The 16,368-nt window shown below is 38.6% G+C and overlaps 1 protein-coding gene across 1 annotated transcript; it reads right to left on the reverse strand.

Moving 5' to 3' along the window:
- Positions 1-3,199: 3,199 nt before the first annotated feature.
- LOC126367038 (protein SPT2 homolog) lies at positions 3,200-14,240 on the reverse strand. Its single transcript, XM_050010417.1, has 8 exons — positions 14,030-14,240; positions 11,418-11,555; positions 9,092-9,273; positions 7,822-8,026; positions 6,492-6,593; positions 5,078-5,253; positions 4,068-4,613; positions 3,200-3,657 (listed from the first exon to the last, which is right to left on the reverse strand). The coding sequence occupies exons 1-8, from the start codon at positions 14,155-14,157 to the stop codon at positions 3,320-3,322; spliced, it is 1,815 nt and encodes a 604-aa protein (XP_049866374.1). The 5' UTR covers positions 14,158-14,240; the 3' UTR covers positions 3,200-3,319.
- Positions 14,241-16,368: the final 2,128 nt, after the last annotated feature.

The raw sequence follows: 16,368 nt of genomic DNA on the forward strand, positions 1-16,368 counted from the left end.
GTTTTTTAGTGATTTTAACATGTCTGCGTGCTACTAATATCGGCCGTGAAGTAATGGTTTCGACAAATGTATGGTAAATTATCATATTATACGAATTGTTTGGCATTTTGAAGTTGTTATAATCATTATTTTAAGTTTCCTTGTACCAGAAAACTTGTTCATTGAAGTAATTAATTAGCTTAGACCTTTAGGCGCCGAGGTAACGCCAAAATTCGGCGTGTGTTCACTTATAAGTAAAACACCATTACTTAACGGTTACATACTAAATTAAGACATCGAAGCGCAAATATAGTAAGAAAGTTACATAATTAAATTACACTGCGCTTAAAAATCTTTACACTAGCTTATGGCCTATACACTTTTATATAAAATATGATTAAAAGCCGTAGGTAAATAATGGCTGTGAAATAAATGTGAAAATATCCAGTCCATATTATATAATGGGTACAATTTGTCATTGAAACGATTCCGATCAAAAACTGTTTGTTAACTATTCTTCATACTTTAAAAATCTCTCGAATTTACGATTTCAAATAGTTGCAAAGATGTCCATCTGCTAGGTTTTCATTGGCTAGATGTCCATTGCATATGACTTACAACAAGAAATATGTCTTCTTGGGAAGAGGTGGAAGTTATGAAAGATACTTCATTATATTTCGGCTAGTTGTGAGCGGTTATGTGCCGTCCACGGGAATGTTCCCAAAGTGGGAATATTTTCGTTGTAAACACTCTTTAATAGTAAGGACACTGGCTGCATTCTTCTTCCAAAATGGTCTTTCTTGTAGTCTGAGCATTTCTGCCCAAAGACTAGGTAATAAAGCCCTTTTTACAGCCGTAAATGTTCGGCGTATCACTGGTTGTGGGGCACACGACGTTGCGTCGTATAATTCTCTCTCTCTCTCTCTCTCTCATACCTCTCAAATATCTGACGTGAAGCTTCGTTATGTATGAAAAGCTTGGTCGATGGAATCTTTGCTTTAATCCAGCTGCTGATTGAATAAGGTACGTTCGCAAGACGCCCTTGCGAATGTGACTCATTAGAACCCCCTATGAGCTTCTACCCGCTCTAGTACAAGTCGCCTATATGAGACAGTGTTGCTGATTCCAGTTCACAGAATCTTCCCTGTCATTTTTTTTACCGCCGAAAAGGAAAGAGACGGGTTATCAACAGCAGAAATTACACCCCCCCCCCACTTAAAATTTTACATAGGCGAATCCAACTGAATTAAGATGACTGCACACGTCAAACTAGTTGCATTTCAGCGAGATGCCTATTTTATTCGCGCGGGTTATTCATCCCTTCATTTTAAAATTAACAGTTGTGTCATCCGTCCCTTTTCTTTGCGGCGAATAAGAAAATGACAGGTACCTATAACTTAAAATAAAATTAAGAGGTGCTTGCAATCGAGGCTAATATCTGTTTCAAACAGTGGCTGGCTTAGAATCGTTTCGAAATACTCTATAATAAAAAAAATTAAAAATACCCTTTTTCATTGACGAATAGTAAATTAAAAAGAAAATAAGAATTTTCTTACTTCACATAACGTGTCAACATTATGTATAGAAATAATCGTTTTAGAATTCGTAACGCCTTAGTAATACGGTCTAAATCCCTTTGTATATACTCGTTACTTGTAAACTTCTAGTTTTAAGGGTGCACATATTATTCGCTCAAAGAAAGCTTTCTCTTGTGATTTGCTAGTTTGCCTTTTAGAATCTTTTTCTATATCTAAAGTTTTTCTATCTATAAGTATAAATAAATAGATTTTTATATACATGACGGTAAGGTGGAGCCAAGCTTCAGTTGATATAATTTATTTACTGTAGTACGACTTTAGTTTTAAGTACAAGACGTATTTTTTGAATGACATATAAGAATGTATTGTAACTCGGAAAGAGGATGCAGAGTAACTTACTGTATAATAATGGTGAAGAAAAATCATCATCGTGCATCGTGAGAAAACCTATATTAGTGTTGCCGAATAATCGATTAATCGATACCCCTAAATAACCTAATATAATAATATATCGACATTTATTAGATTATTTAGGGGCTTAGAAAATAATCGATTATTAATCGATGTACAGTCGATTAACGGGCAACCCTAACCCGTTTTCTGGAGACATTAGTTTCGGACGTATGTGTCTTAGCCTGCGTTGGGCTGGCTTTCCCTTCGCGGGTTAAAAGGTCAGACAGGCAGTCGCTTCTGTAATAAAATCGGACTTGCCAAATCTGCAGAGTTATGATTATGAAGTTTTTACAAAAAACGATAGAATTTGCAGGAATGTATAACTTAAACTCAAAGATACTTGTAAAGTAACTACATGCTCTTACCGACTCACAAATTAATTTGTATTTGAGTTTAGGCAATATGTGAGTTATTTTGAAACTTTTACACTAGTGTAAAGTTTTTTCTATAGCTGTAGGACTATATCTAGTTAAAGATCTGTTATTTGTAGAACGAAATAGCTAGTAATTTTCAATTTTCCAAGGAGCGTAGAGGTTCGGTATAAGGAAGGACTGTATTTTCCTCTATTGTTTCAAATAGTAGCTGTTTTAATTTAGATTCTCTGCAATCAAGTAATTTTTATTACACTCTACGATTTTTAAACTTTAGTCCTTATTTATATCCTAGAGACTTGTATCCAAATATGTATTTACATTTTGAAATTATATGAAAATTATATTAGTCACTGATCAATCTCACCATCGAGTAGTTAGGTACTTATAATTATAAAATTATCTATTTAGAATAATTTAACCACATACTAACTTTACTGTTAATATTCAGTTTGACAAGGTAACAGAGAATTTTGTTAGTACACTGTGGTTAAAGAGTTGCCTTCAAAAGGGACAAAATTTTGTGTTACTTTGTCAGGCGGTACTTTGCCAAAATTTACCCTTCCATTTAACTTTTCTTGTTAACCTAACTTTGTTACACCCTTTTTCAATATTTATTATTATATAATCGTTATGGGGTGGCTGAGGAGTGAGGCATGGAGCGACGTCACAAGCACACAAAACAACACCCTGACTCCTTTTAAACAGTTACTGTGTATTTTGCATTTTGTTAACAGTCGTGTTGTTCGAATAAAATTTTTCAGAAAATTGTGAATTTCGTGTTTTAATGTCGTCTGTTTCCGTTCGACTTTCCAATGTTAATTATGCAACCAGATATCATTGTAAATTAAACACTAATTAGTTACTTACAATTTTATTCGTTAAATAAGTTAGCTTGTCTATACAGTGTAAAAACTATGTTAATTACAAAATCGTTTATATGTGGAAATAAAACTTCTATAGCGACAAGTTGGGACATTACGTCTTGTCTTTTTCAATCGCTTCGGATGGCGATATGGGTTTGGAATCAAAGGGATATAAATCGATACTTTGTACGTGGGCTCTGACGGATACTCCTGGTGGCACCCCGAAGTAATCCTGCCCTATATTTCTAATTATCGTTGTGCCTGGTTTATATATAGTAGTAACGCCAGGTTTCTTTTGTATATCGAAGCCTATTCCGAACTGTGGTGTGTTTTTATCGTCTGATTCGTCGTATTCATCCTCTTTACTATGCGTGGTCTGGAAAGGTTTTAGTGGTACGTAAGGTTTCTTCGTCGGTCTATAAGGCTTGCTTGGATGTCTCCCGGGCTTGCCTGCAACGTTTAATGATGGCTAAGTATTCTGTGCTTGTGCTGGACGTGTGGTGCCGCAAGGTGTGGTGTAATAAAAACCAGTTTGAATGTGAATATTATTTTATTGCGTTCAAGCAATCTTTGTATAAAAAGTTAAGTTTTGTGCATCTTCAACCGTTAGGTGAGCAAGGGGATTGAGTGTGATCTTGCCTTTTCTGCAATAAAATTGCCTGATAGCTCATAAATACTTCAATATTCATTATCAAAATTGCTTTTTAGTGCCATGTGCTCATTGGTTAGTCTAATATCTTCTACTTTGCACTTTGTACATTGGCATTGCCGTGGAGTTAGTTTGAACCTTTTGAATAGTATATTCCAAGGTAAAGATCACGTGAGTCAATCATCTTGCCTGCCAAGTTACTCATTATCACCTGGTCCTTTTGTTGGTTTGTTGTCTCCGAAACTTGACGCGTCCTCGTCAACATAGCTTGAGTCATCTGCACCTGCGCCTCCCGGTCCGAAACTAGAACTGCCCGACCCAGATCCAAAATTAGACCCCCCAGATCCCGTCGGTCTAGAACCTGCTCCGAAAGGAGGCCTGCTAGCACCGGGCCCACTAGTTCCCGTTCCAAAAGTGGAGCCAGAACCTGAACCGCCAGATCCACTTCCGAAATTGGAACCGCTGGATCCAGACCCGAAATTGGACCCACTAGATCCAGAGCCAGAACCTGGTCTAGATCCAAATTCGGGTCTGGAGCTACCAGATCCACTCCCGAAACCGGAACTGGGTCCAGATCCGAAACTGGGGCTGCCAGAATCGGATTCAAAACTTGAGCCTCCGGGTCCCGAGCCATATCCGTCTCCGGAGTCATCTTCATTGATGCCGGTGGGAGGTGTCGGTTTCTTTCCAGGCCTGTCTTTGTCTGTGGGGAATGGAGGCGGTTTTACGTGGCCGGACGCTGCTGTGGCTTCTGGCCCTGGAAGTAACATATAGTTCTTAAGGCTAAGGTTTTGTGGAAATGTCTTATTAACAGCTCATTCCAAACAACTAAGGCTAAGACCTGTCGTACATGTAATTCTCTAAATACAGGTATTTTACCATGGATTTTCACAAATCAGAGTTTTTTTGTTATGTTTCAAAATACCACCTACACACGTTTATTTAACAAGTTCATTTTGTAACTGAAAATTAGATATCAACCCCTCACGTTCAATGTTATTTTTCGATAAACACATTGGAATTTATGTACATAGACACACTATAGCAAGAAAAAATGTGCTCGAACCATGAGACATGCTCGTTTCAAATTGATTGCCTCATATGTGGTTCATGCATAGTGAATGTGTTAATTATGGATAATTTCGTACAGACTTCCGCTTCTCGGCCGAAATGTTTCCGATACCGGCTCTGTGTGCTGTAAATCATTTACAAATATCTTACGTTTAAAGACGTCGTCACTGCCGCTGTCGTCAGGAGAGAATGCGGTAGACCCTGCACTGACGAAGTCGGGGTCATACTTGCTAGGGATGGTAGGGAAGTAGGCGGGGATGTAGGGGTCCTTGCCGCCCTTCACGATGCGGTAGCCTATGCCCGGGCCCGCGATGTAGTGGACCGTTCTGGAAGAATGGAAGATGACAGGGTATATAATGCTCTAAGAAGACCGAACCCGCCGAACTCATATGTATAGCCGATGAAGAGAGTGATGTAATGGATCCTGTAACTCAAACCGCGGTGGCCCGCTTAAAAAAAACGTCTTGAGAATGGCTTTAGAACCTTTTGAAAGTGTTACAAAGTCAACTTTTATTGTGAATAATTCTAAAGTGGATTATAGTTACATATACCTATAGAAATATCACCTCTTGATCAAGCTCAACGTAGCGTAGAATGATCATGAGGAACTGAGTAGCAGAAAAAGACACGAAACATACATCACATTACATTATTTGTGTCTCGCTTTATATTTGAAATAGGTGCAACTTTAACATCTTAATTAAATAGTTGCGATTGTTCGGTACGAGTGCACTAAACTTGTGCTTATTGTTCTGTGGCACTATAGTGAGCCCACTAATGAACTACTGTAATGACACGCACTGATTTTTAGTGTTAATTTAAATGGAGGAGCACACACGGTCGTTAGTACCTATAGTTCGTAGCAGATAGAGCAAAAAATTGCCATTGTAAAATATTACATAAACTGCCTATATACGTCCCACTGCTGGGCATAGGGCCTCCCCTCAATCAACCGGAGGGGGTATGGAGCATACTCCACCACGCTGCTCCACTGCGGGTTGGTGGAGGTGTTTTTACGGCTAATAGCCGGGACCAACGGCTTAACGTGCCTTCCGAAGCACGGAATCATCTTACTTTTTCGGACAATCAGGTGATTCAAGCCTGAAAAGTCCTTACCAAACAAAGGACAGTCTCACAAAGTGATTTCGACAATATCCCCATCGGGAATCGAACCCGGACCTCCAGATCTTGAGCCTAACGCTCTAACCACTAGACCACGGAGGCTGTTACTAAAATGTAAAATATTACTAAAAATAAATTTGCTGGGTTGCCTACAGCGATTTTTATTATTTGTTGTTTAGAATAGGGTAATTTCCAACTAGTCAAATCAGTACTTTTTACTAAACGTCAAAACACGAAATGACTGTGGAATCTGTATGAAAAAGCACACTGTGCCTCATAGAAAATCTCATGAAATGTCGGACTTATTACCTATTACGTTTTTCTTCATTAAAATTCATAAATTAGTTGAATAGAAAAAAGAAAATATTTTTCCTTGGTTTTGGATCTGTCTTTATTTATTACCTAATCAGAATTAAGAAGTATAAAAATGTAAATGACTTACCTCTGCACACCTTTGTCATCCAAAAACGTGTATGACCCTCTAACATTACCGTGTGAATCGCTGCTTTCTGTTCGCCTTTGGTCAGGGCCGGCTGATATGAATCTGTGTGCAGGATTTTAGAAAACATACATCAATGCAAAGATGATAAATGTTATTTTTTGTGCCTGTTTGTTACTATTTGACGCCAAAAACGCTCGAATATAATCGAAACCACTCTGCATTTTAGGCACACCCCGGTCACTTCATACAAACTACCTCGTTTTACACAGACACTACACATTGACATTATCGTACACGCGCATCTGTGTGTGTGACGTCTTACACCATACGGTTCAAGTCTAAACTATGCTCGAGGGGAGTGAGGTAAACCTAGCTCAGACGCTGGTGCGGAGCGGAGAGTTGCCGTTCTATACGGAGTATTATTCTTTACTTATTCTATTTTTTAGGGAAGGAAGGACTAAAGGCCTGTGCCCACTACACCGTATTATACTAGTACCGTGTCAGGCACGGACCGGCACGTGCCGGACGCTACTATGCCCACTGCAACGGAGAAACCCCGCTTTATCCCCTTATGCACCAGGAATTCAGGCCGGTGCACGGCACGCTATGGTGTTGGTCGCTGACAGAACGGTCTAGTGGGCGTTGCGTCATAGGAATTCATACAAATACATTTTTTTTGCCTATGCTGGTACGGATACGGTCCTGGTATGATACGGTATAGTGAGCACAGACCTTTAGGACCCTATCACACAAGAACAACATTGTGACTCCATGGTGGGGCTGCGGTAACCACAATCGTCACGCGATATGTAAACGCTGGTTTCTTGTTCTTCTATCGTGTGGGTTGTGAGGTGGATTACCAACCTCATCAACCGTGGTGTCAGGGTTACTATTGAGTCGCCAAAGGCCTAGGGGCTTTAGGGGCCACCCCTGGTAGTTACTTGTTGGTAACGTATCTTACTGTTAACCTTGTTAGTGGCTTTACTGTGGTAGCGCTCAAAATATTTCGTATCGCTGTGTACAGTCGTGAATCGTGTACGTGTACCTACCCGCTTTAGAACCATGTCGCATTAACATAAATATTACAATTAGTGTCTTTCTTACACTTAAATTTTTCATAAAAGTTAATGTGACGTGGTACCATATATTAAAGAATAATAAGGTACTACGTATAGAACGACAACTCTCTGCCCCGCAGCAATTTCATCATGTCTCGTTCGCACTTACGCGTTAGGCGGCAGAATTTTAGAGTGAGATAGAATGTTGAGGGTGTGGTGGTACTAAACTGTGGACATATGATAGTTGTGACATAAAATACGATATGGGATACCTGTAGGACCCATCCAGCCCTCTCTGCACGGCGGTACGCCCTCGCGGTCTGGTCTCTCCTCTGACCAGAGGAGCTCTATGGAAGGGGGATCCGATGACGTTGGGGCTGTCGGGGTGGGCAGAGGACACGTGGAAGCCTGTATCCCTTCCAGCAATGTAGGAAACCTCGTGCCGCTCTCCTACATCATCCACGAATGAGTAGTGGCCTGCAAGAATGGTGTATTAGGTAAAAGAACATATTGTACGGTCACGAGCATTAATATGTATACACTTTGGTACCATGTCACATTAACTTTTTTGACAAATTGAACTGTAAGGCTCACTAAATGTCAAATATGTTGGAGCGACAGAGTCCTAAAGTGGGTACATTATATTGCTCATGACTGTACTATACAGGGTATTAGTGACACCGTAACGAATACTGATGGAGATGATTCAGCTCATGATTCTCGAGTTTTTTTTACGATTATCATATCATCATCATAAACAAGAATGCAATAGCTCCCCAATTAAAAGTGGCAGAACAAAGTGTAAGGTATCAAGCGGTCAGATTATTTAATTGCCTCCCAAAAGAATTTGAAACTACTGATGACGCTAATTTATTTAGTAAAAATCTTAAACTCTTTTTGCTGGAGAATTGTTTTTACAGCGTTGAGGAATATAAGCAACATCGACATTGTTTTTAGTGTAAGTTTAAAGTGTAAGTAAGATATTTTTTATTTTTTTTGATATTGTATGTGTTTGTCGTAATAGTTTGTTAGGTATATTGTAAGTAAGTTATAGTCCCACTGTTGTTTTAGATTGTAATGTAGTTTAAGCTTGTTTTTATTTATTTTTTATTTCCAATTTCCAACACAATGTAAAGTTGTTACAAGGAATAAATGAATATGAATATGAACAGCCTATAAGTATACGTCCCATTACTGGGCACATGCCACCGCTCTCTGAGTAGTTAAATAGTTCTTCTATATAAAGCCACTGTGGTCCTATGATACATCGGCTTGCTTCTCAAATGGGGAGCGCCGATTCGATCCCCCCTACCGAATAATTAGAAAGAAGTAATTTATCTTAAGTGCAGTTTTCACAAACACAGTTGCCTCGACTATAATAGACGGCGATACGGCTCCTATTACGTTGGTCTAACAGAAAGCTCGCTTGCACACCTCTGACGACCCCGATTGGGATAATTGGGATTGGGATTGGCGATTGGGGTTTATGGGGTGATTGGGATTGGGAGTCGTAAGCTCATGTTATTACGTCACTTCGCTTACCCTTAACATCCCCTCTGCTGTCAGCGTTTTCGTTCTTGGAGTAGGTTCTGGTGTCGAACTTGAAGGAGTAGCTGGGGTCCTCATTGGGGTCGAAGTAAGGGTCGTCCTTGTTGCCAATGGGCCCCCGAGGCCGCTGGTCCAGGTCCATCTTTCTGTGGACATTTGGGCCCTTCGCGCGGAACCTGGTGGGATAAAAACAGTTTTATTTATTTATTTTATTTACAAGGTTGGAACTTTTTTTGGGCTACTTTTTTACAATGCAGGGAATTTTTAATAGATATAGAAAAATATCTTAATAATAATTTTATCTTTTTTCTTTTTTTATCTTAATTATATCTTTATCTTATTAATATCTTAAATATCTTATCTTTATATCTTCTTCTAGTTTTTTTATTAAATCTGAATTGGGTAGTTTCCATTTAGTCAAATCAATTACTTTTTACTGAACGTCAAATCAAGAAATTACTATGAAACACCGTGACGTCATAGAAAAAAGTGTACATAAAATTTATGAAGTCTGGCAACTTCGTATGATGGGACGTAGGTGGGAAGAAGCTTTACGAAGTAAGTATGTATTATTAAATAAAAGTCTACTTCAGTACAATTAGTGATTATATTTAAATGTAAGTAGATAATGTTTTACTATAACCGAAGCTATTATGCGCAGTACGAGTTAGACCTGTCAAAGTATAGAAGCTGACACTGGCTTCTGTACGGTCACGAGCATTAATATGTAAGTATACACTTTGGTACCATGTCACATTAACTTCTTTGACAAATTGAACTGTAAGTCTCACTAAATGTCAAATATGTTAGTGCGACAGAGTTCTAAAGTTGGTACACTATATTGCTCATGACTGTACTTGGGACGTTCATTAGCATCACTAATACGTAATGAACGACTGATACGAGGGGAGGTCAAAAAGTTCGCGGAATGGAGGGGTTGGAGGGGGTTGGTTTGCTCGTACAGGTAGCCGCTAGTTGCACACCTCATTAACAGTATATGAACCAAGTTTGAAGCAAATCGGGTCATTAACGTTTGAACTATCGACCAGCAAACAAGTGAATCGGGAAGAACTCAGCGAATATGGAGAAAATTGAACACCGCGCCGTCATTAAGTTCCTCACCAAGCAAGGAAAATCCGCTCAGACGATTTTTCAAGAGCTGTTAGCAGTTTACGCGGACTCTGCCCCTGGTAAAACCATGGTTTACAAGTGGCATAGTCTTTTCAAGCAAGGAAGAGAGTCGATTGAAGATGACCCCCGCTCCGGACGGCCCATTGAGGCCACCACACCGGAAATCATTGAAAAAGTAGAGAAACTTGTATTAGAAGATACCCGCTTGAAGAAGAAGCAGCTTGCAGCAATGGTCGGTGTATCCGAAACAAGTATTTTAAATATCCTACATCAACATCTTGGGATGACTAAGGTCAGCGCAAGATGGGTTCCAAGAATGCTCACGCCACTTCAAAAAAGCGAGCGTGTCGAGTGTTCTCGCCAGTTTTTAGAGCTCTGTGGAGAGAATAAGGAAGAAGTTATGGCCCGGATTGTTACTGGAGATGAAACCTGGGTTCACCACTATGAACCTGAGTCGAAGCAAGAGTCGATGCAGTGGCATAAAAAAGGCACACCTCCTCCAAAGAAGTTTAAGGTGTCACAATCGGCCGGAAAGATCATGGCCACTATTTTTTGGGATACAGAACGTATTTTGCTGATTGATTATAAAGATCGTGGTGTGACTATAACGGGACATTACTACGCTTCTTTACAGGATAGATTGAAAGAGGCTATCAAGGAAAAAAGAAGAGGAAAGCTGTCAAGAGGTGTGCTCCTTTTGCACGACAACGCACCCGTCCACACGTGCCATGTTGCGACGGCTGCCATTCACCGATGCGGGTTCGAAAAATTAAACCACCCGCCTTACAGTCCAGACTTGGCCCCCAGCGATTATTATTTGTTCCCAAAAATGAAAAAGGAACTGCGTGGACGAAAATTTGGCGATGATGAAGAAGTCAAGTCTGCAATTTCGGCCTATTTTGACAGCAAAGAGAAATCTTTTTTTTTATGATGGAATAAACAAATTATTTGATAGATCCGGAAAATGTGTTAAGGTTAAGGGAGAATATATTGAAAAGGAAAAATAGTTTCGTGTTTAATTTCGACCCCCTTCCCCCTCATTCCGCGAACTTTTTGACCTCCCCTCGTACATCACTATGTGTCGAGATTAAGCGGATCGGTTTTGTTCTACCTAACAGTACGTTCCCCATTCTCTAATAAATCTAGATATAGGATATTAGTGCGACCCACCTATTGCATCTGTACTCACCCTCTAGGTCCAGCAGTGTAGACTGTCTCCTTGACAGTGTTAGTGGCAGGGTCCTTCGCGCCGAACCTGCCCCCGACCACGCCCGCTGCGTTGCTGTGCGCCAGGTGGTAGCTCTGCCCGTTGTCTTTGTTCGCATATCTGGATGAGTAATTGTATCCATGGTACATATTGAAATCCAGGATTTTAAAAGTTAAAAAAAGAAAATAAACACTGTAAACTGTGTGTGTGCGTGCGTGTGTGTACAGTGTGTATGTGTGTGAAATGTGTGTATGTGTGTGATAAGTGTGTATGTGTGTGTAAAGTGTGAATGTGTGTGAAAAGTGTGTTTGTGTGTGTAAAGTGTGTATGTGTGTGAAAAGTGTGTGCGCGTGTGTGAAAAATGTGTAAGTATGTGTGAAAAAATATGAAGTGTGCTAGTAAATTATCGTGACATATAGTGGGAATTAGACGTATTTTATGAGACAATCTGACCAGTAGGACTCTGATAGAATTCAAAAGATTCATCAGATTAGGGTCTCTATTTGCTTACTAAAAGTATTGAATACTTTTTATATCTAATCTTCCTTACTTTGTTACTTCTTAAAGTCGGGAATAAAGGCTATTTTTATTTATTTATTTTACAAATAGATATTAGCCCCGATTCCTGCAGACACCTTCTAATTTTACTTTAAGTTATACCTGTCATTTTCTTATTCGCCGAAAAGGAAAGGGACGGATGAGTGACAGCTCTTAATTTTAGGAAGAATGAGTAATTGAATGAATAACCCGGGCGAATCAAAAGGTATCTCGCTGGTATGCAAACCGTATGACGTGGGCTGTCAACATAACTCTGTCGGGTTATTGGCCGATGTAAACTTTTTAGACGGTTTAAAATAGACGTGTGTGTGAATTTTATGCCTGTCGATTACCCGTCCCTTTTTTTTTCAACGAAATAAGAAAATGACAGGTATAACTTAAATTAAAATTAGATGGCGTCTGCAGGAATTAGCACCAATACCTACCCCTTCTCCAGCAAAATTATCTGCATATAACGTGTATTGTGTGTTAAAATTATAATTGACATATTAAAAGTGCCGTCAACAGCATTGTCCAGCTTAGCTATCCTGTACCAACACATTGTGAGAAGCATCGCCACCACCTAGATGCCCACATAAATTGAAAATAGGTATAAAATGGAATGTTACCATTCTTCTTCTATTGCGTGGGTTGTGAGGTTACCAACCTCATCAACCCTGGTTATTATTGAGCCGCTACAGGCCCCTGACATGGCGCATGTAACGACTACTTACTTACGTCAGTAAGTACCCGACCAACGGCTTAACACGTGTCTTCAAAAGCACGGATCATCTTACTTTCGGACAATCAGGTGATCAGCCTGTAACGTCCTAACCGAACTAGCGATCACCCGGTGGTCCCCACCGGGATTCGAACCCGGGACCTTCGGATCGTGAGCCCAACGCTCAACCACTGGACCACGGAAGTCGTTAGGTACCATTTATTTTTAAAGTTTAAAAATGTTACAAATGTTCCTTTTTTAATATCAGCGATTATTAATAAAAGAGAATGAAGAATCTATTATCAAGAGTGTTAAAGACTGAAATGAACATAAACCGGTATGCAAAGTATTTAAATTTATTATGTAGTTATAAAAATAAAATATTCAAAAGCTGAAAAGCTTTTTCGTTTTGTATATTATGTCACTTATTGTGGATTTTCGGCGTAAATATATAAATCTTTATACTAGAAATGTAGCTCGAGAGACTAGTTTTTAATTAGCTTGTGATCAATCGAAAATAGGCTACATTTTACGAAACGAAAATTTTCTTTGGACTTTGTATGGAAATACTGTCCTGTGACGTCATCAATAAAAGCGTCAAACGTCGTACCTACTCATTGTTACTTTTAATTCGTAAATAGAATTCGAAAATAACTCGAAAAGTAAAATGAGATTGATTTTTGATCATCTAAGGCTGGCTTCTATTTCTAGATTAGCATTTTATAATTTGTCTTTGACCAGTCAATTATTTATTTATGGATAATCGCTTATTAGGTTTTTTCTTTTTAAGAATTAGCTTAGGAAATCTGATCTGATTGTACGACAATTTTCTTTTATCAAGCTATAAATTCCTCAAAAAGGACAGAATATAAGTAGGTTCTTTTAACAACCACAAATTCCTTAATAAGTAGGTATGTGACTAGAGTTTTTTTTATCTTTTTTATATCAATAAAGAAAAATCTTGATGGTAAAAGGCTCGCCTCCTATAATGTAGGATTTAAATAGAACTGGTGATCGGTACGTGACATTTTTTTGTCTTTTTTAATATTAATTTTTAATGGCAACAGGCTCGCCTCCTTTATCGTGGGATTTAAACACAGCTGACGAGGAGTGGATCTTTTTAGTCGTAAGACCGAAGGTCCTTTGAAAACCTAACCTAACCAAACCTCATTGATTGGTGTCTGAAAATTTCGGTCTTATTTTTCGGTCGATGTATTTTACACCTCTAGTTACCCCTTCGATAATACACGTAAGATGATATTGCTGTTGTATTTTTCTTAAAACAGTTACTACTCAATACTAGTAGTTCGTTTAGAGTCAATACTTGTAAACCTACCCGAAATCGAAGGATCCATCAGTGTTCACGAAGTTGAAGTCCCCATCGTTCGTCCTAGACTTTCCTGGGATGACTTGAGTCCTTACAAACGCACACGCACACAACACTAAGCACACATTCCGGTACATTGTAGCACTATGTTCCCCTTCTCATTTCACTGTGGATCTGCTCCTATCAAGTTTGGGGTACGACTATGGTGTAAAAAACAATGGCTCTCCTTATATATGGCGCTAAAATTGACCGACCACTGGAGGCATAGCGCGTGAAAACGGCCGGACGTCATTGTTATTAAAGTTGCGCAGGAGTTCCACTAAAAGATATAATATCGTATTATAGTATGTACGAAGCTATTTTTATGTTTTTACTGAAATATACCGTTTTTAGTACTGTATTGAAATTGTTAAATCTAATGTATAAATAGAATAAATTTGAGTCATTTGATAATATTCAAGCTTTAAAAGATGGCCGCTTTTTAGTAGGTAGGTAAGTACTCTGAAAAAATATATTTCTTAAATGGTATAAGAAGGCACAGCGATTCATGTAAAACGCAATGTTGCAATTTGACATTTGCGTATATAAAAGGAAATGCGCAATGTCAACAAATGTCATATAATTAGCAATACTTATTGTTTTTTTTTAATTCAATTAATTTTTAATGATGCTTTTCAGTGCATCATAATTTTAGTATAATTTTGGACACTAATACTAAGATAAAAAACCTTTCTTTTCCGACGACTTGCACTAAATGATTCATATCTTCTAGGTAAATACTAGGAAGAACCTTTGTGAGTACTTTTTTTTGACTTGACTTATTGTACCTAGATTTGCCGCAGGTGGCATTAACTACTTGGCTGGATAAATGGGGAGCGCTTAAGGCTCTCACCCGGTTATAGTTAGTGTAGCTAATAATAGCTTGATATAGCTAGCAGTGTGCGCAAGCGCAGCTACCGTCTGAGATGCGAGGGCCGCCACATCCTCTGTTCCGTCTTCACCAGGAACAAATAACACACACTCATCTAATTATACATATTATACATACACCTCTGCTGTATCACACAGCATATAGTGTTGGTATCTAACAGTCAGCACCCTGCTCTTGCGCATGCGATTAGTTGTGACTAAACGTAGCGAGAATGAACTTAAAGGTTGTATGTTAGAAATAAAGAAAGAAAGTGGCTTGAAGAATTTTCTCACACGGTATATAGTTGTAAGACCGAATTTTCTTTTAAAATCCAAACTTCATTAATAATAATAATAATTTATTTATTTCACGAAACATGTCTCATATGTGTTAGTAAACTTATTCTAGATGTTAGTAGCTTTATCTAATATTAGATGCTATGACATGCAAGTCACAGCATCTACGCAGATACGGGCAGTCGAGTCGCGCACCTATCATCGAGAGGAGAGAGAGGAGGAGAGGAGTTCATTGTTTAACTGTTGTGTCTGGAAAACTTGCCTGCAAGAGGATATATTGAAGAGTGGAATTCTCTGCCGTCTTCTGTATTTCCGAATGTATTTAACCCGAGTGCTTTCAAGGCCAGAGTGAACAGGCACATTCTGGACGAGCTCGCTCCATCTTAGGCCTCATCAATGTCTTCGGGCAAGTCTGGGGCCAAGAGCAAACCCATCAAAGGTAAAAAAAAAATACTTATATATGTACTAGTTTGCCATACGAAATAGCGACGCGCAGCCCAAAGTGACGCAAAGGCGCGCATCCTGAAATTTGCTGAAGGAGGATACGGTGTTTATGTTGAGTAGATTTTGTGTAAATATTTTTACAATTATTAATTATTAAGCTTCTTGCTGATATTGTTTTAATACATTCTGATCATGACACTTGCAACAGTGTCGAAATATCGGGAGTCTCATACCCCTGCTTTGAACGCGGTGAGAACCCGTTATTATGTGTTTTAATTGTTTTTAATAATGTTACTATTTAGTAACATTACGTCATATCATATCCTGAGTTGTTATTAGAGTGCACGGGTAGCCAAGTTTCAAACGATTTCGAAAAGCAGGTAAGATTTAGAAAAAATTACGTGACAATCTAATATAGATATTTTTTTATTACTGTCACTGTCATTTTTAGTAATGGTTTGCTACTTGGCCCCAGGACTTCATAACCTTTTCAAAACGATGTTAATTGCGAATTGATTTATCAAATCAATCGAACTATTGTCAATCAATCCAATCCAAAAGGTCAGTCATATAAAATAACGATTTATGAATATTAATAATTAGCAAAATTAAAATTTGATGTCATCGCCAGAATATTGTAGTAATAAATTTAAATGAGACCATTTTAATTGCGAATTAGCTTACTTATTATTTTACAT

Source organism: Pectinophora gossypiella, chromosome 5, assembly GCF_024362695.1.
Source record: "Pectinophora gossypiella chromosome 5, ilPecGoss1.1, whole genome shotgun sequence".
NCBI classification, from domain to species: Eukaryota; Metazoa; Arthropoda; class Insecta; order Lepidoptera; family Gelechiidae; genus Pectinophora; species Pectinophora gossypiella.